Consider the following 26,208-nt stretch of genomic DNA (forward strand, 5'->3'; position numbering starts at 1 on the left):
CGTTTTTATTGCTCATTTGAACACTAATTTCAGATGTTGTCTGTCTGGTTGTCAACCATATAGAGACATCTGTTTGCCTTAAGTTTCACTGGAACCCACAAATTCTAGTTTTTGGTGAAGTTCGTGGATATTTTTATGACAAAAATAAAGTTCTGACAGCAATAACGTAGATCAAGAACCTGAGATACAGCTTCAGTTTATTTTTCTGCTAGCAGAATGCGTTCTAGAATGGTACCGAAATGCCCGCCCGATTGGCCGTGCGGTCATACGCACGGCTTTCCGAGCGGAAAGGAGCGCCTGGTCCCCGGCACGAATCCGCCCGGCGGATTTGTGTCGAGGTCCGGTGAACCGGTCAGGCTGTGGATGGTTTTTAGGCGTTTTTCCATCTGCCTCGGCGAATGCCGGCTGGTTCCTCTTATTCCGCCTCAGTTACACTACGTCGGCGATTGCTGTGCAAACAAGTGCTCCACGTACGTGTACACCACCATTACTCTACCACGCAAACTTAGGGGTTACACTCGTCTGGTGTGAGACGTTCCCTGGGGGGTCTACCGGGGGCCGAACCGCACAGTAACTCTGGGTTCGGTGTGGGGCGGCGAAGGGGTGAAGTGGACTGCGGTAGTCGTCGTGGGGTTGTGGACCACTGCGGCTGCGGCGGGGACGTAGCCTCTCCGTCGTTTCTAGGTCCCCGGTTAACGTACAATACAATACAATACATACAATGATACCGAGATAATACGTTAGTTATAAAAACCCCATCTTCTTTCTTCATCATCATCATCATCTTCTTCTTATTCTTCTTCTGCCAATCCAGGCTTAAGCCTTACGGCCTGTACCGGCCACACCATGTCTTGCTAGAGTTTCTCACAGTCCCTTTTCCAAAGGCATTATATTCCATCGCTTGTCGAGGAATTCTGTGAAGTGAAATATGCAGTACCTACTCTTTCCAGTCCTTCGTTGGATTACTTTTCCATTTAATGGCTTTACTCCCAGGTCTTTTCTTATGTCTTCTCTCGTGCAGCTTTTCACAGACCTAAGAAACTTAATTTATGATGTTCCAAATTGTCGTAAATCTTTTAATCTTAATGTTCAACTTTCTGCTCCATACAATACTGTGATAGTGCCATAACTTACAGAATTTCATTTGGGTTTCTCCCGTGTTTTACCTCTTTTTGTTCTTTTTATCACGCCACGTATATCTTAATAGGAGTTAATTTTCTTGTTTTTGTCTTCCTCTTCATCAAAAGTTATCCTATCCCAGATACTGGAAATGGGACATCTTTCCTAAAAAGATAGTTTTTGTTTTTGTTGTTGATATCTTCAGATTATAATTTAAACTTAGACTATGTAATCTGTTTATCTCTCTGCGCTGCTTCTTCACAAGTATCACCAGTTTCTCTGCTAACTCCCACGACAATAGACTCGTAAGTTCATGTAGCACGAGTTACTTTCTTAAATTGTGGGCGAGTTGCTATACTACATCATTTATTTTACTGTGATGTTTTGCTGATGTTTGTGGACGAGTTATTATTCGTTATTTACTTTTCTATGCTTTTTTGATGTTTCTTGTTATTTTCTTTTAATGTCGTTTATTCTATTGTACCTTGTCGGGGATTTTCTCCGCTCAGAGACTGGGTGTTGTGTTGTCTTCATCTTCATTTCTTCCCCATCCGGCGCGCATGTCGCCCAATGTGGCGTCGAATGTAGTAAGACCTGCACCACGGCGGCCGGACCTGCCCCGCAAGGGGCCTCCCGGCCAGTGACGCCAAACACTCATTTCCATTACCACTTAGCACACACAGATTCACTGGAGCTGCATGTTGGACACGTCCTTGGCGTCCCTCATAGATAGGTACTGCACGACAGGCAGATACATTTTTGCAAACGGTTCATATTTTAGTAAATCAATCTTAACTTGACGAATTCCGTTGGAAAAAGGCAAGAGAAATTCTTTATCCCATCTCTCTTCTTAAACAGAAATTACTCGTCCATATTCCCTTAAAACTGCCTTGCATGATCACAAGGGATTTCAAATGGGAGCTTAAATACTTTAACAGTGAACAAACCTAGGCCAAAAAGTTACCTGAATCTTACCTATACTTCCATTAACATGCACAAATTTCATAATATCTCCTGTTTCGCCAATTACATGGTAGCAAGTTTCACATAAGCAACAGTAGCGAATAGCGAAAAGTTGTGACCATCATAACAGGCTGGAAAGGACCTCGAATGGCTGTTCGTTTTCTTTTTTGAGGATGATGGTATCTTTCCCTGGTTACTTTGTACGCTGTTTCTTTTTTTTTTTTTTTTTTTAAGTTGCCTCTTATGTATTAATCAGATGACAAAATGAAATTAGCTCGAGCCCCTAATACAGTGGTCAGTGGACTCACTACATTAATTAAATAAATAAATTAGTTGGAAAACACAGGCAGTGTTCAAAGCTAAAATTAACTGAAGTTAAACCCCACACTAATTCCAATAAATATGAGTCTAGTCGACACATAATGCCCTAAACGTAAGTGTCGATTGGTAATAGAAAATATTCAAGCCCTACACTGGCAAACTGAGCTAAACTTCAGACTTATGCAATACATTCAGGGTCCAAATGAACTTGACACGCAAAAATATACGCTCTTCTGAACTACCATCAGTAATAAACAGAGTGCTGGATGCTGCAGAAAAACTCTGTAATCCCAGTGAATTCAAGAGAAATATTTCAAAGTGTCGTTGACAGACGACGCGAAAAAATTTCTGACACCGAAAACGATCGCGACCTGATCACCACTCAGACCAGCATAGATGTTGCTTCAACCTCGTTGAAAACTGTGAGAGCGAACAAAATGGCCGCCACACTGTTAAGGATTAGAATACTGGTATCCCCACCGCAGAAACACCCAGCGTCTACGTCACTTCGTGACTTCGTACTGTCACCAGCCTGATACGCAATTTTTTACTCATAAACGTTACTAAAAATCTGAATGTGCCATTAGCTGCTTGCTAAAATTCACTTAGCTTTACGTGCAGTAGTTCGGCAAAAGTACTTCAAAGTGCCTCTTCTTGAAATCAACGAAATCTTCAAATAACGAACATTAAAAAAACAATGTGAACAACGTCAATTTACAGTCCACAATATAAACTCAGCGAAACAACAGTGCAATAGCCCAATACTCAACTACAAATTCGGCAAACTTTCCTTGCTTCCTGTAGTGTACAGTTCATTGTCAACACGACCGCTGGTAATTAGGTTTCAATCGAAACAAAATTTCCACTGAGCTACCGAACAACTGCAGCAGACGTGGCTCCCTCATTGCCCTACTGATGGCTAAGACAGACAATTGGCAACATAAAAGAAGAGATAAGTTGCAATATCTGCTTGGAAGGAACTTCCGGACTCGAAATTACAAATTTCAAAAATGGTTCAAATAGTTCTGAGCACTATGGGACTTAACTTCTGAGGTCATCAGTCCCCTAGAACTTAGAACTACTTAAACCTAACTAACCTAAGGACATCACACACATCCATGCCCGAGGCAGGATTCGAACCTGCGACCGTAGCGGTCGCGCCTTTCCAGACTGAAGCGCCTAGAACCGCTCGGCCACTGCGGCCGGCCTATAAATTTCAAAACTCGAAGTCGCCCATTAGATGAAAATTATTCAGATCACTTAATCGCAAAAAAAGAAAACATCAGATGAGTCTTAATCACTACAGGAAATAAAAAGAGATCACACAGTTGCCAAAAATATTACAGGATGTTGCCACGTCCCAGGGTAGTGTCAAGGAGAATGCGGAGCTGTTCCTTGAGTACCTCATACTTGCATTTCGAAGACACGCACCAGGTAGGCACAGAATTGTCTATAAATAGGGGTCAGAGCTAGAAAGTGTATACGAATAATATGCAGATTTACCCATCACAACATGAACAACATAAATCAAGAACAGAGGGAGTAATTTGGGTGGCCTTCCTCTGCAGCAGCTGTCATAATTATTCTTGTTTTCTGTCTTGAGCATGTTGTTATTGTGGTCTTCAGTCCGAAGACTGGTTTGATGCAGCTGTCCATGCTACTCCATCCTGTGCAAGCCTCTTCGTCTCCGAATAACAACTGCAACCTACATACTTCTGAATCTGCTAACGGTATTCATCTCGTGGTCTTCCTTTACCCCGCACACTTCCCTCCAACACTAAACTGGTGGTCCCTCGATGTGTCAGAATGTCTCATTTCAACCGATCTCTTCTTTTGGTCAAACTGAGTCACGAACTTCTTTTCTCCCCAGCTCTGTTCAGCAGCTCAATATTAGTTACTCTCTCTACTCTTTTAATCTTCAGCTTTATTTTGTAGAGCAAAATCTCAAAAGCTTCTATTCTTTTCCTGTCTGAATTGTTTATCGTCAATGTTTCATTTCCTAACGTGGTTAAACTCTACCTTCAGAAAGGACCCCCGAACACTTAAATGCCGAGCCCAGTGGCGCAGTGGTTAGCACATTGGACTCGCATTCGGCCATCTTGATCAAAGTTTTCTGTGACTTCCATAAATCACTTCAGGCAAATGCCAGGATGGTTCCTTTGAAGGGCATGGCCGACTTCCTTCCCGACCCCTAAACCAACCAACCAACCAACACTTAAAATATATTTTCGGTGTTAGCAAATTTCTCTTCTTGAGAAAGCTTTTCTTGTCATTGCCAGCCTATATTTTATACCCTCGCTACTTCGGCCATCACCAGTTATTTTGCTGCTCAAACAGCCAAACTCATCTGTAACTTTAAGTGTCTCGTTTTCTAATCTAATTGCCTCAACATCACCTGTTTTAATTCTACTACATTCAGTTATCATTGTTTGGCTTTTGTTCTGTTCAACTGCTCTTTCAAGTCCTTTTCTGTCTGACAGAATTACGATGTCATCGGTAAACTTCAGCGTCTTTTCTTCTGCCTGAGCTTTAATTCCTACTCCATATTTTTCTTTGGTTTCCTTTACTGTTTGCTCAGTGTACAGATTGAATAATCTTGGGATAGGCTACAACCCTATCTCATTCCCTTCTCAACCACTGCTTCCCTTTCATGCCCCCGACTCTTATAGCTACTGTCTGGTTTCTGAACAAATTGTAAACAGCATTTCGACCCCTGCTACCATCAAAACTTCAAAGAGTATATTCCCGTCGCACTGTCGAAAGCTTTACACAAAGTCTAAAAATGCTATGAACGTAGGTTTGCCTTTCCTTAACCTCTCTTCCAAGAGAAATCGTAGGGTCATTATCGCCTCGTGTGTTCCTACATTTCTCCGGAATCCAAATTGATCTTCCCTGAGTTTACCTTCTATCAGTTTTGCCATTCTTCTGCAAAAAATTCGTGTCAGTATTTTGCAGTAATACTTATTAATACGATAGTTCTGTAATATTCACACCAGTCACAACCCACTTTCTTTGGAACTGGAATTATTACGTTTTTCTTGAAGTCTGAGGGTATTTCGCCTGTCGTCTTATTCACATCACAAACAATTTTAAGACGTCCTTCTCGTCCAGCGAAGCCAAGTGAAGACCGATGGCCGTCGCCGTTGTTCAGAATCTCATTTAAACATGTTCTCTCACTACAAACTGGAATGAGGTTGGATTAGATTAAACCATGACAAAAACGGATGCTGCAGCAAATACAAACTTATACTCGAAATTTGGTTTTCATGTAATTATTGAAAAATAAGGGATAAAATACTCATTATCGGTTTGCAAACCGATGGTTTCTAGAGATTCCTTTGTTACTATACAGTTCTCTGTTTTTTTTCCTGCTATACATGTTTATAAAAGCAACGGGACAAAACTATGTTAGTTTTAGGTGTAAAACTTGAATCTCATTACAAATAAGTACCCCACTCATACAGTTATAATTGGTGGAGACTTCAATCTACCCTCGATTTGTTGGCGAAAATACATGTTCAAAGCCGGTGGTAGACAGAAAACATCTTCCGAAATTGTACTAAATGCTTTCTCTGAGAATTACTTTGAACAATTAGTTCATGAGCCAACACGAATTGTAAATGATTGCGAAAACACACTTGACCTCTTAGCAACAAATAATTCTGATCTAATAGAGAGCGTTATGACGGATACAAGGATTAGTGAACACAAGGTCATTCTAGCGAGGCTCAAAACCATATCGACCAAAACCAATGAAAATAATCGCAAAATATATATATTTAAAACAGCAGCATCTCAAGTGTTATTGCTGTTTCCATTTACTGAAACTATGATGACAGGGATGTAGAGAAGAATGTGTCAGCAATGACGAGCTAAAAACACTGTGTGAAAAATAAAATCGCGGAACAGTTAGTTAATCCGTTTACACTCTCCACGTCATTGCAGACCAGGCGCACATCACGAAGAATGTTGCTGTTCCTGGTTGTGATGCTCATACATGACTATTTTCTTTCCTCGTCTTATGGTGGGATAAGTGCCCCTTTTGTTAAACCGTCTTTGAATAAAATTCATCTTTTGTTAACTTCTAAACACGGTCCAGTTGGTATTTTACTTGTTGTTTTCTTGAAGGTGCAGTAGCGAAACCTGGGAGTCGGCAGTATGTTGGTAGTACTGTTTCTATTTGCTTGTTGTGCTATGTAACAGACAGTAAACCTTTGCAATTCAGTATAAGAAAAGAGAGCGGGTCACGCGAATTCTATCCCTGACTGCACATCCTTTATTGTCTCCGACTGGGGAAAACGATGCTCGATATTTCCTGGTTCCTGGTGTATTTTGTAACCTTATCATTGTGTTACCAGAATGTCTCTTAGAACTATTACTGTACTTCAAATCGTTTTGTTGATCTCTTATGAAAAAGTATACGTTCGCGTTTCACTCATTATCAGGAACAGAAAGCTTATTTTTGGAATGAGCAGAGTTTCACACCTGTTTTTTCCATTAAAAAGACACCAAGGCCAATCGCAAGCAGTGAGATAGAAATATGTGATTGTTCGCGAAAGTAAACCAGTCGAATCTGTTGCAAACTATTATTTCGAAGAGGATTGGAGCATAATAACAGACAGAAATAAAGCAGCGGGGACAATCACTGCAATAGATCTACGTGTTGTGTTGTGAAGTTTTCATGTCCTGTCATGAAATGAAATAGCCTACGCGGCAGAAAGAAAACCGCCAGTAGCCTTAACCGAGAAGCAAATGTAGATTCCATCTGAAATAACAACAATGAGAAATTAAATCAACATAGGAATATAAATCGAAGCAGAGTTCGTGATTAAAGGCCTACCATCTTTGTAGCTTTATCGTTTCACGCATCGATGGTCAAGTAATGTTAGAATAGATAATAACAACGTGAGTACTGATAATCTTCCTCGTCCTTCAATGTCAGCTTATCGATCTCATGATGAATAAAAGCACTCCATCGCAAGAGCTTTGCTAGTATCGGCATGACAACATACAATCACGTGATGAGCTGTTCTTTCCTTGAGGTAACCATCAGATGCACTTTTTCGCATTGACGCCTCATAAATTGGAATCTCCAGTTCAAGTATGACGTTAAATGCCTCCAAGTGTTGAGAGACAACTGGGACACTACCATAAAAAAAACAACTAAGATGAAGTTTTTCACACTTCCCCGCTAATGACACAGACAAAATTGATTAAAATCTATTGTAAGATTTCATAACTTTAAATTTTAAGCATACGGAGTATGAATACATAACAGTATAACATACTTAAAGAGGGAACTTCGAGAGTTTTACAAAAAACTTCAATGCGTTCTATAGAAACTGGACGTGTAATATAACAGATATATAGGTGCAAGTTACATGACCCAGAAGACTTCTCAAACAATTCTTATGGAGTGTTCTCAGTATCTTTCGAAATTCGGCGTGTCATTTCTGACAGCGTCACTGAAAGTTGATGGGTGTTCGCCTCACCCCAGGCAGAGTTCCACAGTATCCACGCACTGAGAGATTCGATGAATGGAGAGGTCATTCACAGAAAATGTTATCTGCGGACGATGGATGACCATTCCTGGCAGTGGCCGAGCGGTTCTAGACGCTTCAGTCTGGAACCGCGCGACCGCTACGGTCGCAGGTTCGAATCCTGCCTCGGGCATGGATGTGTGTGATGTCATTAGATTAGTTAGGTTTAAGTAGTTCTAAGTTCTAGGGGACTGATGACCTCAGATGTTAAGTCCCATAGTGCTCAGATGCAGAAATGTCTACACCTGCACAACATGTAATTTAGCTGCCAGACGCAGGATATTCCATCATCAAAGAGTGGAAAAAGGCACAGACTGTGCTAGACACGTTGCAGGAGAGCTAAGCCGCGCGGGGTAGCCGCGCGGTGTGGGGCGTCTTGTCATGGTCCGAGCGGCTGCCCCGTCGGAGGTCCGAGTCCTCCCTCAGGCATGGGTATGTGTGTCGTACTTAGCATAAGTTAGTTTAAGTTAGGTTAAGTAGTGTGTAAGCTTAGGGACCGATCACCTCAGCAGTTTGGTCCCATAAGCCCTTACCACAAATTTACAAAATTTCCACATAAGCGGCCACTATTTCGCTCCTACAGATTTGGCAACCACCCAAATGACCTGTTTTCTCCACCTCTCTATAGGCTGCGGTATCATGCTGCCAAAGTTAAAACAGTTTCTTTACGACAAGGCAATTAATGTCCTTATGAAGTCTTCCAATAACAGTCGTCATCATTACCTGCAGTTGTGCAGTTGCGCCTTGAGAATGGCAGGGTGTGCTCCTGTCGAAATATCGGCGGTGGTCGACGACGTCACCCGGCAGCAAACCCGCAAGTTATTTGTTACTGATTTGTTTGACTGATGGGGCTGCTAAGTGCTATACCATCTACTGCACTTCCCTGACTTAAGCCTTCGTAACTTCAACTCGATTTCTAAACTGAAGGAAACACTTCACGGCATTCGCTTCAGAACTGCTACAAATTCGTCTGGCAGTAGACCGCGCCGCCCGAACTGTCAACCCAACAGGCACTGCTACGAATGTCCTACGACTTCCACATCGCTTTTAACGGGTTTTACACAATGCTGGTTCTAGGCGCTTCAGTCCGGAGCCGCGCGACTGCTACGGTCGCAGGTTCGAATCCTGCCTCGGGCATGGATGTGTGTGATGTCCTTAGGTTAAATAGGTTTCAGTAGTTCTACGTTCTAGAGGACTGATGGCCTCAGATGTTAAGCCCCATAGTGCTCAGATCCATTTGAACCATTTTGAAAAATTCCGGTGACTTACATAGCGAGTAGCGACTAAGTCCCACTCAAGGTCACCCGCCTAGCGAACAATCAACATGGGCCAAGTCACATAGCTATATGTGAACAGTGTTTTTAATTTAAAAAAAAAAAAAAATTCACGGGATAGATAAGGATGGTTCTCGGGTAGGACAAAGTTTATTGTCTATAATATAACATACAGTCACCAGTGATTTTTATTTTACAATTTTCATTGCCAACTTTAGCCCATATAAACAGGTACTCATCAGCGTTTAACTTCTTCTTTCTTCGTGTATTCAACACAAAAGGCATGCTAGGAACTAGTGTACCATAACCCTAGTAATTAAGCGAAACACTGAATAATGTCAAATAAAGAGGAAAAATACCATACATGTTTTTTCAGACGGTTCAGTAATGACGTAAGGGTTGAATAAGAGTATTAGACGACATATTTTGGAACTGGTTTACAATTACGGTAAGCTGTCATCTATTATTGGTACGTATACATTTATTTACATTAGTGCTGCGAGTACATTATACCTCGAAGTTTTGAAAAAGTTATTCGTTAAAAACAGTCGAGCAAGAATTTGAATTCTGTTTCCTTTTTTCAGGGTGTTGTTATTCCGTCTCTCCAGGCTATGGTATCCAAGTGGTTTCATCCAAAGGAGAGGTCGAAATTCTCAGGATTTTTATTTTCAGGTACTAATATTAAGCTAAGATATTTAATGTAGCGATAGTTTCCACTCGCTTTTTCAAGCTGTAGCACTCCTCACGTTTCCTATGACTATAATTTCTTTTGTAATTTATGACAAGTTTTCTGCAGTTCAAATAGTAGTTACTTGTAAATACGGTTCTATACATTTCCAGTTCTAACAACTTTCAGTCCTACTCGCGATATTGACAAATGGCAACGCCACTGTTTATCTTTCACAGTGACGCATATTTCGCGGATAATGTCTAATTATCACGAAGTTATCTAGATAAACTCTTCGCTGTAACGAGCCCCTGGCGCCTGTGTTACGGACGCGCATCACTGTTGGACGACATCAAGGTCGCAACCCATTTCTTCCGGCAGAAGACAAGAGAGGGTGGGGGGCAGGGGGGGGGGGGGGGGGAGGAGGAGGGGCGGAGGAACGTTCCTGGAGGAAAAAAAAAAAAAAAGTCCATAAGTGTTCGAGTCAATGTGCAGCGCTCTGTCATCAATACCACAACTCATACAAAAGGAAAGATAATTGAAATCCCTGATTAAAAAAAAAGTGAAGCGTGCAGAGCGGGAGGAAGAAATGAAATTAAACATCATAGGTTGAGAGGGAACATTAAGTTATTTCAGGGACTACAAAATGAAACCAGATTTACAAACAACTTGGTAATGTGGGCTTACTTATCGGTATGAACCTGGACTCCTCTGACATGGATGTATGCAATGATAAGGTTGGAAAGGATATCACAAAGCCGTTGTATCCTTTCCTAAGGCAAGCTGGCCCACAACTGTTGTAGCTGGTCCTTGATATCTTTGGACACTGGCACTGGATCAGAGTTAACGTCCGAGCTGGTCCCGTACACGTCCTGTGGGGGGCAGATAGCACCTTGGAAGTACCACAACAGTTCACTGAAATGCGTGTCATGAAAAATGGCATCACGGTACTAGCACAGGAGCGAAACGTACGAGGGCACAGGATGTCCGTGACGTACTGTTGTGCCGTCAGATTTCCCTCAATCACTACTGGCCGTGGCCTGAAGTCATACTCGATGGCTCCCCATACCACGAGGCCAGAAGTAACATTACTGTCCCACCCGAAAACACTGGAAGAATGAGATCTCTCCTTCCTATGACTGCTCCATCCCATATGCAGCCGTTTGTGTCGTGATGTTAACGGCAGCCCACGTACGGGGCGATAATTTCCTAGTAGGGCTACTGTTAGTCTCCGTCCAACGGTGCGGGATGACAGAAGACTTTGCAGAGGGTGCTTTACTTGTTGGGGATGACATTCGCATATATGAAGGGGTTACGACGTGCTTGGCGCACAATACAGCGATCCTCCCTTGCGGTGGTCAGACGTGGTCGATCGGAACCCTGACGACCAATAAGAGCGCCCCCACGTTCCCATGCAGTCCAACGTTGGGCTATGTCACACCCGAATGTTCCACAAGTCCGAACATTGCGCGATTCACCCAGCCGGCCAATTGGAGACCCTCAATGAGATCCCTTTCAAACTCCATCAGGTACTAATAACGCTATCTCGCACGAGCACATGGCTTATGCGTGTGATCACTCAATATCGACGCTGTTCACGACCTTATATAACCTACCAGGCCCGGTAATAACACTAAATATGAACAACACTAATTCACTCTTGCGGGCGTTCTACGTGTCACAGAGAATTGCAACTCTAATCATTTACATACCCGCCGATCGTGTGTACGTGTACGAAGTTACATTCACAACCGGCCGTGTGTTCTGGGTGCTTGACATTTTTTCGGACACTGTACCAAATCTCATAATCAGCATAATTGTCCCATAGGAACGATTTTAGCTTGTTAATTGTGAAGTTCACACCTGTATTAAAGTAGGCCTATAGCGAAAGCTGCAAAACCTACAAAAATGAGGGATTTTTGACGGCAACTTCATGCATCTAATGGTATATAAATGTCAATAAGGAAAAGTGAAGCACAAATAGACACGAGAGGAATGGGAGTGACACTTAAAGGAAAGAAAATGTTATTATAATCAGCACTTCTTTCCTTCATAGTAACATACACGCAGGTGACAAAAGTCAAATAATACCTCCTAATATCGTGCCGGACCCGACCTACTTTTGCCCGGCGTAGTGCAGCAGCTCGTCGTGGCACGGACTCGTTAAATCGTTGGAAGTCCCCTCCAGAGATATTGAGCAATGCTGCCTCTACAGCCATACATAATTGCGACAGTGTTGCCGGTGCACGAACTGATCTCTCCATTATGTCTCATAAATGCTCCATGGAATTCATGCCGGGCGATGTGGGTGGCCAGAACCAGTCGCTCGAATACTGCAGAATGTTCTTCAAACTAATCGCAAACAATTGTGCCCCGTAACATGGCGCATTGCTGTCCACAAAAAATCCATCATTCTTTCGGAAAATGAAGCATATGACTGCATAGTCTCATAGGGTCAATTGGACGAGAGGGAGCCACCATCAGCTTGCACTGTGCCTTGTTGACTAGTTGGGTCCATGGCTTCGTAGGGTCTACGCCACACTCGAAACCTATCATCGGCTCTTACCAACTGAAATCGGGACTCATCTGACCAGACCGCGGGCTTCCAATCGCCTAGGGTCACGGGCTGAGGAGAGGCGTCTCAGGCATTTTCGTGCTGTCGGCAGAGGCACTCGTATCGGTCGTCTGCTGCCATAGCCCATTACAGTCAAATTTCGCCGCACTGTCTTAACGAAAACAGTCCGTAGTACACTTTTGCAGAAATAGTGAAAACATTGAGGCACCCACCTTAGTAGCTTTTGTCAATCTTTATGCTTTCCTGCAGGCTGTGAGTCCGACACTTTTTCGCACAGCACAAAGTTCTTCAGGCCAGGCTGCCCCTCTTTTTCGCCGCTGTACATCAGTATCTTGAAATGCACGATCGGATGTTTTTTTTATGCAACACAGAACCTCAATTCTCTGCTCGAACTTGTAAATGCACGATTTGGCTAAACAAAAATTTTTCTGGTAATAAACTTTTGGTTGGCCGTTTAACTAAAGGCGATGGCTTGAAAAGACTTGCAAAGTCTTTGAAATCTGTCATTTGCATATCATATAATTCGATCAATTCCTTGAAGCGGTATTGGCGTACAAGCTATTGCCAGTCCCATAGTGTCGCAGTTAAGGTATTTGAGCTCAGTCTACCTTTGACTCATTCAGGAACAGCACGGACACCAACTACGATAAGAATTTATGATTCATCACTTTAAGATTAGGAACAGATTTCATAATCCAAAAATATGACACAATGGGGAAGTTACGATTCGGACCTCTGCAGCTATCAGTTCGTATAGTAAGTTCCTCAGTTTGAATTTCAGACGAGTTAGCCAGGACCCACTTCAGCAAACAATATGGCACTTCTTTGGGTCCACAGCCTGCAGCTATTTCATCCACATGCAACAATGGGATTTCTACTCTGACACATGAAGGATTTTCACATTATAGTGTGTTTTATCTAAGAAATCTCTGGACATATATTTAGTAAGGTGTGGTGTCGGCAAACATTTCTGAAGATCGAACATGACAACCTTTCCTTTAATCCAGATTATTTAGACCGATTTTTGTCAAAGGTCTTTTTTTTGTGTCTTATATTACTGACAAGTGGGCATCATAATCTTATTTAATATGGATTGCTTCTGCATCTGTTATATCATTCTTTAGGTTCATCTGAAATTTGTCACTGTCATCACAGGTATCTTTAGCAGGTTCCTTGACACCAAAGTCAAACTTGGTCTTAAAGTGCCATGGTAAAGTCACTGCTTTGTAGTAAACTCTTGCTTCACTTGTTTTCCCTTGCGGTGCTCTAAGTACAAAGAATACATTTTTGATATATTGAGATGGCTACGAAGATACCTGATTTCTCTCGGCTGTAGAGACTAATGCTTTTGGGGAACATTGTGATGTGCATTCTGACACCGTTCCTTATTTTTTCGGCCAACTTATCTGGTGGAACTTTCTTTTCTCTCCGATCTGGATCAACAATTCCATCAGCAGAGTTTCGTACCAAACTGTGGTGACATACACTTCCGAAATACTCAAAGTATTTAACAAAATTGTTTTGCAAACTTGAAGTCTTTGGCCTTGAAAGGGAACTTCACCACCGGAATCGTCTGCCTCACTACGACCGCATTCGATCTTTTCATCGTGTATTTCATAGTTGCATGTCTTACCGATGTCGTCATCATCGGAGCTGACCACATAGTAGGACCCTATACACCTATACTCGGCTACCAACTATGAAAAAGGCGGAGACTTCAAAACATAAGGAAGCAACCAAATTAATAAGACTTAAAATGATTAAAATCATCATTAGTACAATTGAAATGCCATTAATTGTGTTTTGGTCTGAAGTACATTTTTATGTACATTTATGTAAATGAATATCTTATGGCCAACCAAAATGAGAATTGAAAATCATATGCCTGGGATTCTTCATTCGTTAGCAACATATCGATTCCATCAATAACGTTGTCTTAAGAAACCACAACACCCAATCCATTTGCAGTGTCATTTTCCTCAGTAAATAAGTAAAATAGCATTATTATGGAAAATGTAATCAATTTTGCTGAATGCAAATGTCACATTATGAGTAATAGAGGCGTAACTTTGATTGATCGTATGATGTGTCAGTTCTGTATATTCCAGCCAGTCATTTTCGTCAGAAGGAAGAGCAGCTTCTGTAATTGTGTTACGATATTAATATGGCCTCCTGGCGGTAAAGCATCCAGATCATTCTTCTCCTAAATCGGGGAATGTGCCACAAGGGCTTGTTACTTTCCATTATAACGAATAATACCCTACAATCTGCAATAGTTATGCACACTGACTGAAAGTTCTCGGTTGATGAAGGAGTGAGATTGTAGGATAGAATATTAATTCTCGAGGTATTTGAAGTACTTAAACATTTGCTTACCTGTACTAATTTCAGCGCTAGTTCCACAAATGCTGTTCCAAACATCAAAATATACAGAAGTTTGCTATTTGCACATGATTAACAATGCATCTGATGATACGGAAGTAATGTATAACTGAGAGGTAAACTATCGTAATAGCCGATACGATCAGGAGCGCGGCGCTCAACATTCGGCTCACTTGAAGCATCATCACTAACAATTGTTTACCGCTGGATTCTGCTTGCACATACGATAGTATCACATTGCTGAGTTTCTATTCTGTGAAACGTACACATACAACAGTTCACCCCAAAGAAGATACAACTTAAACAAGCCACAACCTCAAAATCGTCATTCTTGCACTAGCGATAGTTTACCTCAGGCGTCAAGAGTTATTGTCCTGCTGTCATCTGAGATTCTCATCACAGCTCATGCTGTTGATCAAAAGCCCAGGTATATCTCGAGATTTCCAGTATGCGTGTTCTCTTGTTCAGGTATTTACGCCGGCAGTCTGATAGCTATGGCTGTTTCCGGCGTGCTGGTTGAAGCAGGAGGGTGGCCGATGGCGTTCTACTTCTTCGGCGCCGTCGCTGTCGCTTGGTTCGTGCCCTGGCTGTACCTCATTTACAGCACCCCAGACGACCACCCACGAATATCGTTGCAGGAGAAAGAGTACATAAAGGCCGGTTTTGGGCAGCAGGTTAACGACAAACAGGTGAGTGAACTTATGATTGTTTTGTTATTCCCTTAGAATTGTGGACGTACACGCCTTTAACTTGTTTCGAAGTAAGGTAGGTCTATGCGCCCAGGGAAAGAAATCGGAAAAGACTGAATTACATTTTACTTCGATATGCTCTGACATTTAATCTTCATTAATTCCATACGTTCCACTTATCAGGCGTTATCTCTTGAAGCGTTCACGTGTATTCTGCTTATCTTATCATCTAGGAGAATTCAATACATTTTCAGTTTAGCGGCTACAACAAAGAAAACTGACAGTTGTTATTGAAACTCGTGCGCAAATTGGTATAGTGGATGAGGAAACGTTTGAAAGATCATTGTGGCTCATTGACTGATGTAATGAGATAAATATCTATACTGCCGTATATTATGCGTGCTGTTAATGGAGACTACACGTACTGATGGTACTGGCGATGATGATGGAGATGATGAAGAGACTAATATTTAATAATAACGTAAATATGGAAATTGGTATACAAAAGCTAACGCGACAGCTGGACCGTTCTTTACTTTGTAACATAGGTAATTGTGGAGAAGTGGTCACTGGTCCATCTAAAGTAGATATCCGTCTATAAACCACTGAAGTCTTTTGTTGAACCCATATTTACGATGTTAGTCATTTCGAGTCATTCTCTTAAGAAGTAGATGGGAAAGAACCCTACGTGGAGGTGGAAACGAGAAAGAGTTCTTGCAATAAATACGTGTAGCGAAATACAACAAAGCACACCCAGCGCAAAAAGTTTCTTTGGCTTTAGTTGTTAGAAAAGGATAAGACGGATACGTTTCAGGAACCCAACATATTAGCGAGTGGCTGGGAACAAGACATTTCTAAACATGGTGACGTCGGCAGAGGAGTGGTACAACAGCGGACAGTGACAGTAAATGTATGAGTGGAAAGGAACACGGAGGCAGCTCTCAGAAATAGCACAGAATAAAGAAAACGGAGAACGAGAGATGATATCAGAGGAAGAACACCAACGAAGAAAAGCTAAGACATTTAGCATAGTGTGCAGCATGAATGGGATTGAAAGGGCTCTTAGGATTCTGGGGCCCAGTTGATTTGAAGTCTTCACGTCGAACATACTGGCTCGATATTTAAAAACCTATAAAATTATACACTGTACATGAAAGAAAATATATTGACTGCCCGCAAAGATCTGTGCGCAGGTAATGTTTATCCTGTTTAACTCCGCACTATCGTTACAAATGAGCGTTATCTTCGGAGAAAGGAGAGCTGCAATGAAGAATTTAATCCACTAGGACTTGGTGTATTACTGTACCCGAGACACGTTAGGGTCTCGCATCACTAGACACTTCCTTCTTCCTCCCCCACATTCCGTATCTTCTGTTTTGGTAACATGTAAGCTTACTATAAATGTCAGTGAGTATGAGAACATATTATCGTGTATAAGTTCATTGCCTCCTACAGAAGGGATACGGTTTATGAAGATGAGCGACGTATGACCAAACCGGCCATTTTTGAACACGTGTTACGGTGATAGTGTCCATGTCACTTTTATTCACAGACAGAAACTCGTTTTTCGCTATGTCCACCGAAACTGTCACCATTATTCAGCTTCTTGATGCTCCAACTAGTCTCTTTTAGTCGCTTTCTCACATTTTATTTGATTTATGGTTTCACTGCAACACGTCCATATGATGTCAGGTTATTCAGTACTAGCAGAACAGACTGTAGGCTAGCCTTTGCCTCCTTGAGGAACAGAATATTTGTTGTTTATGTTAGAATGGATAAATATCTCTGTAGTCGATAGGACTTGTTAACATTAGTGGACGCAAGGTGTGTGACGACAGTCTGTACACCAGAACGTGTTTAAGAGCAAAATGGTTCAAATGGCTCTGAGCACTATGGGACTTAACTGCTGAGGTCATCAGTCCCCCAGAACTTAGAACTACTTAAACCTTACTAACCTAAGGACACCACACACATCCATGCCCGAGGCAGGATTCTAACCTGCGACCGTAGCGGTCGCTCGGTTCCAGACTGTAGCGCCTAGAACCGCTCGGCCCTCCCGGCTGGCGTTTAAGAGCAGTTCTAAAGCGGTTACCTAACGTATGTGTCAAGATGGGGCAAAGGAATTATTTTTGCGAATTCCAATGCGGCTTAATTGTAATGGTCCAGACCTTCCATCCTTCCTACAGAGAACTTCCGTACGAGTTATATGTATATTTCAGGGGCCCCTGCAGGTCATGTAGTTGTTAAATCGAGACGTAAGGAAAGCACTACACCCGATCACTGGATCACGTCGCCCTTACATGGGCCTGGAGAAGACGCTGAGGGTGCTTGACGAAGAATATTTTTTGTATATGTTGTAACATCATTGGAACTGCGTGGAGGCTCTGTAATTATATGCAGTTGTTTTACTTCTCTGGGATCGGACCAATATTTACAGCCTATGATACAACGAATAATTATGGTCATGAGAACACTTTGAACAGTAATTCGCTTCCCAAAATGTGTCGACAGTTTGAAATGAGACCCTAAGGGTATTAGTCTAGTTTATTGTTGTTGTGGTCTTCAGTCCTGAGACTGGTTTGATGCAGCTCTCCATGCTACTCTATCCTGTCATGGGTGGAAGACAGTGGGTTTGGTGGACTGGCTCGCTCAAAGCTGCAACGGGAACCTCAGTTTTAGCATAACTGAAGTAACGGCTACTGCCAAACCAATACGCCTGAACACGGACGACAACTAGAGGAACAAAAAAAAAAAAAAATAATAATAATAAAAGAAACAATCCTTCCATTGTTAAAAACAGTTTATAAATTCACTTATAGGGATGTTCTTTATTTCTTCCAGCGATTTTTGTTTTACCTCCTCCACAGTGGCAAAACGCTTTTCTTTCATGTCTCTATTGAGTCTGGGGATCAAAAAGAAACCAATGGGGCAGGACCTGGTGAGTAGGGGGTGCGGGTGGACAGTCGGTGTCGTGCTGTTTTTGGTCAAAACTGCTTTACGGAGAGGGCCGTGTGGGCCGACGCGTTGCCGCAATGGAAGAACCAGTCGCCTGTGCGCCAAAAATCTGCCCTTTCCTTCAGGATACTCTCCCTCAGTCTTTTCAAAACCTCCAAGTAGAGCTCCTGGCTGACAGTTTACCCGGGGGAACGAACTCCGCTTGCACAACACCTCTGCAATTTAAAAAAAACAAACGAGCGTTTTGTTGACGTTTGACTTGATTTGCCGAGCTTTTTTGGGACGAGGAAAGCCACTTGTCTTCCATAGGCTTGATTGCTGATTTGTCTCGGGGTCGTATCCATAGCACCACAGTTTATCGCCAGTAATCACCTTAGGAAAAAATTCAGGTCCTCTTTGAGCTGATTTTGAAGCTCGAAACATGCCTGGAGTCGATGCTCCCTTTGCTCGTCTGTGGGAAGGGGAGGGACAACTTTGGCTGCAACCCTTCTCATGTGCAAATCATAGGATAAAATCGTCTGAATTTAACTCCATGATATTCCAGACACCTCATAAAGTTGATCAACATTTCGGCGACGGTCTTTACGAACGAGGGCAATGATTTCGTCGACGTTTTCGTCACTTCTTGACGTTGAGGGGCGTCCTGAACGGGTTGATCTTCAACTGACATTTCTCAATTTTTTTAAACGTGAAAACCACTGGTAGACTTTGGTTTTACTTAAGGCAGTATTCCCATAAGCAGTCTTAAACATTGTAATAGTTTCCGCGTCCGATTTCCCCAACAGGGAACTTCTTTGTTGCTGAACAGCTGTTTATCAAACGTCCCCGAAGTTATGTCACTAGAAGCATACGCTGGACAAACATCAAGAGGAAGGCAAGACTAATGCCTGATTGCCTACTGTCGTTTATCATTCCTGGATATTACGAAAGTCCAGCTGGTCACTAACGCCATATTTTCTCCTCGTCTTTCAGGCCAACCTCCAAAATGATAAATCAGACTTTGAATTCGAGTCCTCTGAGTGCATCAAAAACACACCTGTTCTGTTTATAGCTCGGATTGGAATAAACAATAGAAAATAAACCTTCAGCTATCTACAGCCAAAGTGTTTTACTATATACAGCGCGAAGTAACTCTTCTAAATATTTTAGCTAAATAGTTAATGGGTGACCTGCAACTTTACACAGAGCATAAACAGTGATGCCACCAGGCATCTTTGCATTAAACGAAAGAATGAAACAAATGAATATAACTTGAAGCCTTAATAAATGTATGATCCTAGCAAAATTTTAATCAAAAGTAAGATATTGCAGTGCCTGTGTTATTTCGAATTACGATGCAAAATTCCTTCAGACATGTATGCATGTTCGAAGGGACAGGCACTGTGGCGACTACAGCTGTTAAGAAATACGTGAAATGTACTCGCAGGTGCGAATACGTTTCATGTACAGTCAAAAGCGTTGCAGTTTCTCTTTCGACGACTTGACTGAATTAGCAGATGCCACTGACCTGGAGTAGGGATCCCGTAAAAACGTAGGTCGCTTCAAGCAAAAAAGTGACAAGAGGCAACGTGAAAATTAAAAGAAAACAAAATGTCTTCTGAAGTATCAGAGGACAATGTCCGAACTGCCATTCTTACTTTTTGTTACAAAAGACATCAGACGACAATTTTTGCGACAGTGGGAGAGCTCAGAAACTGACGAAGCAATCAAAGTTGTCATCTGCTATTACAGTTTTGGGTCACTGCGAATCATCAACACCGCATCGATGGTTCAAAAAAAAAAAAAAATGGTTCAAATGGCTCTGAGCACTATGGGACTTAACTTCTGAGGTCATCAGTCCCCTAGAACTTAGAACTACGTAAACCTAACTAACCTAAGGACATCACACACATCCATGCCCGAGGCAGGATTCGAACCTGCGACCGTAGCGGTCGCGTGGTTCCAGACTGTAGCGCTTAGAACCGCTCGGTCACTCCGGCCGGCGCATCGATGGTTCGCTCTTACTCATGAGTTCCTGTAGAATATTTTGCAATTTCTCAAGAAGAGCAATCTTGTCTTGAAAAGTCACGAGAGATCCTGCCATGTGAATCTCAAACGTCTATAGTAAACTTCCAGTGAACAGAGCATGTTAACCGTAAAATTCGGTCTACGTTGATCTCAGTAGCGACGTCGAGAATTCGAGTGACACTTTCATCTTGTTTTATGTATGTACGTATGAGAGCAAGAACTGAAATCCATTACAATTATGGACCTGAGAAGAACACTCCGCATTCTACAGAACAAAAGTTGGTGTTTAACGTCCAATCGACGTCGAGGTACAAGAGTTCGGAGGATATCATCAATAAGTCTTCACTCCTCCGATGAAACGTTCCGGAAATGGTGGCGTGTCTATGTGTGCTAGCGCTGATTTCTGCCCACATCATCGCTATATTTGAATATGTCTCCCAAAAATGTTGGCTACCACACTTTCCCCAGATGTAAAAGTTATGTTTATTTGGCCGAACACGATACCGTGATTCGTCAGAGAATGAAGCACAAGTCTAATACCCATTCGACGTGCTCCAGTTTTACAATTAAATATGTTTATGCATAGCGGGGTCACGTTGTTATTAGCACTACAAACAGTGTCCTAATCGTAGGTGTACACCTCACCTTTGAGAAAACGATTGGGAACAGTACGGGCTAATATTATCGGTCCTGTCGAGATTTTTAGTATTTGTTCTAGCTGGCATGCCTGCCTTTCATTCGGCACTCGTGGATGAATTCGCTGTCGGAAAGGAATTTCGCCGTCTTCATTTGCTCTCTGGAACACTCAAGCGGAATTCGCCATCTCTCACTTGTGTCTATATTTGTTAATATCAGAGTGAACACTATAAATGACTGCCAACTAACTCTTGCAAGTTTAATACTTGTCACTGTCCCACTTACCAGTAACATTTGTGATTGATGTGTATACTGTCGTTTTGCTGTTATCATAAGACTTCAAGCTCAGCGTCTCTCATGGTGCTATCCAGGGAGAGCAGGCTGCCGACATCATGTTTCCGTATATTCCTTGATATGGTACCCCAAAGTGCTTTAGACATTCCATTCGAACCAAGAATTATCATGATATACTGACTGATGTCCTTTTTAACCAGTGTATATGTAATGTTGCTTATGAAAACTGGAATCTGGGAATATTTTCCTGTGCATAATGCGAAGTTGATGTTTTTCAGGAGAAGTTGCCCGTCCCGTGGATGAAGATTCTGACTTCTGCACCAGTGTGGGCAGGAATAGTGTTCCATTCTGGGACTGCGTGGGTACTGTACACTATGCTTTCTGATCTTCCGACTTACCTCAAGTTCATACTTCATTTCGGCGTTCAAGATGTGAGTGTGGAATACTATTATATCAGTTTTACTTTACGGACGCATTAGTCGAAGTGTTTGTTACTACGAATATAACTTCCTGTTGCATTTTTTTCACTGGTAAAGAAAAATGGTTTACACTGTTTTTTACAGTTGTGTTGATGCAATCATTTCAACTCATAGCTAGCAACGCATCTGGCCTGCGGGAAGTACATCACAGCCCCGACGTATGCACTAAGTAAAACGCGATGCACTTAATCGTTAAAGTCACCGAAATTAGAACAATAATCTGAACTGTGTAACATACAAATGATGCAAGCTCGCTTTAAGTCTCATCTACTATCGATTTTTGAGATTTCTGTCATATGAGCATCCTGTACAATGTGGTCAGAAACAGTCTGAATAGCTTGTAAGGATACTGCAGGGGAGATTTTGCTGAGAAACAATTGTTAAGAAATAATTCAATTTGTCGCACCGTTTTCGAGTTATCATTGCAGTTAGCCAACGAGGTCGTCTTGCGAGTAAATTTAAGCACTTGCTCAAATGGCTCTGAGCATTATGGGACTTAACATCTGAGGTCTTCAGTCCCCTAGAACTTAGAACTACTTAAACCTAACTAACATAAGGACATCACACACATCCATGCCCAAGGCAGGATTCGAACCTGCAACCGTAGTGGTCGCGCGGTTCCAGATTGAAGCGCCTAGAACAGCTCGGCCATAGCTGCCGGCCAAGCACTTGCACGCGCTAAAATGCTGTAATGCACAGACATCTGTGGATCTGTGACTTATCACTCTTTCAGATGCTCATTACTACTTAAAATGGGTCTGTTCGAAAGTGATAAATCTAAGCTAGGCGAGCAAAAACTACGCGTGTTCGGTCTGAGAAAACCACACGAAGAACATGTATGGCGACACTGTCTGTGTCAGGCTGCTTGAATTTGCTCGCGCAACCGCCTCATTAGCTGACTTCAATGCTAAATATCTCGGAAACGCTGCAACGTGTCAAATTTTTTTCTTAACAATCATTTCTCAGAACAACCTCCTCTGCAACACCCTTACATGATTTTCAGATTGTTTCTAACCGTCCTGTACAGAAAAGTGATACAATGAAACGTCAAACGAACACGTTCTAACTAGGAAGGCAATGAGAATTCTTGAATACTGCCCATCCAGCTAGCACGCAAGAGTAATCTCATTGGCTGCCTACATTCAGAGCCAGTGATATCACAGACCAGGTCCTCCCTATTAATGACGTCATCACTTTCATCAGTAATGTCATCGTCCTTATCAATGACATCATCAACCAATGCCACATTTCCCCCTGCCCTCCCCTCTCCTCTCCAACCAATCGAAATCCAAGATGGAAGAAGTTGCTCAATTGTGCATTGTACTCGTCCCCTTCTCCAGACAACCGCATCCTAACCTTAAAATGAAATAGTCAATAAAAATCCAAGAGGGCGGATTTAACCCAGTTGTTTTGACAAGAAAATGAAAAAAAATTCAAGATGATGTCATAGGCACAGTTTAGTTTGTTGCCCCTCCAGTCAGAGCTTAGTATTTTAGCCGCTATTAAAATCAAACAGCTAGTTACCATGTAGTATCATAGCAGTCATTGAAATGAAACAGCCCATCACAGGATAGCCATCTTGGCTGTGCTCATAAGTATCTGAATGGCCTGACTTATTTGTGCAAAAAATACGTTTGCAATATTTTCACATCTAAAATACATTAGAAAAACACACACACACACACACACACACACACTCACACACATACACACACACACACTTTATAAATACACAGCCTCCACCTAAACTGCGTGGAACAGAACGCCATTAAAAGAAACATGAACTGTGTTTTCGTTCCTGAGTACAAAAAAGCTGTTATGGAGTGTCTTGTCAGTCACATCCGTAAATTTCATTGGAAATTATATGGCACTCATTGCTGAATATAAGAACAATTATAAAGCATACGCATCATAAATAGTTCAAAACCATTTTTCACGGATGCAGTGTAATTAACAAATTAGAAATTTATAGTTGTGAAGATGAGTTTTACTTTAAATATTATTCCACAGGACTTATAAATGCGAAATGATATAACACTTTTGAACATCCAGTGAGCGATTATTGTACCAAGCATGGGTTAAGACACAACAAGATCTCAAATCGTATATGATACATATGACTGGGCCTAGTCGAAGTTAAGTACAAAACGAACTGTTGTAATGCTTACAAATTGGAACGCTAGAGCTAACTCTCTCTAAAACATTTACCAATCGTAACTGTGACTCTCTAAAATTGTAATCAACTAATGAATGATACCAATATTTAATAACAATACGCAGTGTAAAAACCACACTCAGCCATCCGCCCGCCCACCCACCCACCCACCCACACACACACACACACACACACACACACACACATCATAGCCAAACACCATATTAGAAAGTAATTAAGGTGTTTTTCTTACTATGTATCACTTAAACTACAAAACACGAGGACAGCAACTGCTTGGTTTACACCCAGGAAATGATCAAAGAATGTGCCAGAGTTATATCACCTACAAAGAAGATGACAGAATCGATGTGCCCAAAGTAAAATCTGTGACAAAACTGTATATCATTTACCGAACACAGAAAAAACTTGTAGGTTACTTATCGTAATATGCAAGTACAATTATAGATCCCTTAAATGCGCGTTTTGCACCGAAATAAAATTCTAAAATTCCAGGCGCGAAACACATTTTGCAATCACAATGGGTCATCAAATGAAATACTTTCACATCTAAATTGTCTGTATTATTTATTGAAACAGATACAGCGTGGATATTTGCACTACTATCAAAAACGAAATTAAATGTGCGAATGACATTTGTGACCAGAATCGTCTGCCTGATGCAGGTCTTTTTAGTTGACGCTACTTCGGCGGCTTGCACATCGATGATGATGAGGACAACACACACACACACACACGCACCCAGTCCCGAGCAGAGAAAATCTCCAACTGAGCCGGGAATCGAACCCGGAGTCCTGAGACGCTAACCACAAGCTGTTGACACCACTGATTAGAGCTGTTAGATCAAGCAGGACTTATTAACGATAAAAGTTTGAGTGTTGTACCACACTTTGCAAGCACAATGGACCTCTAAATTACAGAGTTACACATCTAAATCGTCTGTATTACTTATTAAAATAAACGGAGCTCGCTTAGTCACATTACTGAATTATAGATTAATAGATGCCATGGTTCGATATTTGTACCACATATTACATTCATCTAAATGCGTAAAAATCGGGTGCAAAACACGCATACGAGGACGAACAGCCTAAATGACAACTTCCTATGCTCCCAAAAAGCATTTCATCCACACATCTGCGGTGCATAGCACTACTATTAAAACGCGTTTTGTTGCTTCGACAGAAACCTCTATGGAAGGTGGAGCTGTTTTCCTCATAATCTCAATCAGTCTTGGATCAATGACTGAATAAAGTAAGTTCACCATTATTCATTTAAGTACTTCATGGCTCTAGCTAACATTTAATGCTCTCGTATGCAAATTACCATTGAGTTTTTCACTTTGTTTTACACAACTATAAGCAGTAATTACTGGTTACTGAAGTTCATTTATTTCAATGTAACATGAATTACTGCCTACTGTTATTAAAGTCAGCAAGAAAACTAATTGCTCTGCCTCATCATTCAGATCGATATCTGCTGGCGAATTGTTGGAGACCATCTTCCAGTCAAGAAAATCATCATATTTCTCATTGTAAGCATTCTTTCCTTCTTCTCCATCTTCTGCTTTTAAAAAGATATTGTGTTTAACATCTTCGTGTTGCTCTGTCTTATAGAATCTCCATAGCAGCTGAGAAACGGTTTGATACGTATGCTTCTTGAATTTCATCCTCCCCTCTGTCAAAATCTGGCTAGATTTTTTCCTTCCATCATTAGGCTCTGCTGGATTAGGGTCTGTAATTTCGTCCTTTCCCTTATCTGTAGGAGAGATACTTTAGCTTATAAGCACTGATTGCCTTCAGAATTTTACCACAGTTTTCAAGATCTCGTGTATCTCTGTTTAGGAGATTTAATTTTAAATAATAGATTATATAATCCTTTCGTTCCTGGATAGCTTATATTGTTAATTATTAAATCATCTCCATCAATATCGACCAGTGAATTACCAATCATCCACACTTTTGGTATAGGTTCAAATCCGATGCCGTACACTGTATCACAAAAAATGATGTTGCAAGTTTACCCCCTCCCTTTCGTCACTTTCCTTCATCTCCATCGGCATCGTCCACACTGTACTCTTCTTGTTCTTCTTCACTTCCAAAATCTCGACCATCTGCTCTCATAAATACATTAT

General features: G+C 41.7%; 1 protein-coding gene across 1 annotated transcript in view; it reads left to right on the forward strand.

Moving 5' to 3' along the window:
• The window catches only part of LOC126456339 (sialin-like), a 136,775-nt gene that overhangs the window by 60,700 nt on the left and 49,867 nt on the right, over positions 1–26,208 (forward strand). The window contains exons 4-6 of the mRNA XM_050092092.1: positions 9,802–9,889; positions 15,310–15,530; positions 21,701–21,853. Of these exons, the coding sequence (XP_049948049.1) occupies positions 9,802–9,889; positions 15,310–15,530; positions 21,701–21,853 (462 nt within the window). The remainder of the gene's footprint in view (positions 1–9,801; positions 9,890–15,309; positions 15,531–21,700; positions 21,854–26,208) is intronic.

This window comes from Schistocerca serialis, chromosome 2 (genome assembly GCF_023864345.2).
Source record: "Schistocerca serialis cubense isolate TAMUIC-IGC-003099 chromosome 2, iqSchSeri2.2, whole genome shotgun sequence".
NCBI lineage: Eukaryota > Metazoa > Arthropoda > Insecta > Orthoptera > Acrididae > Schistocerca > Schistocerca serialis.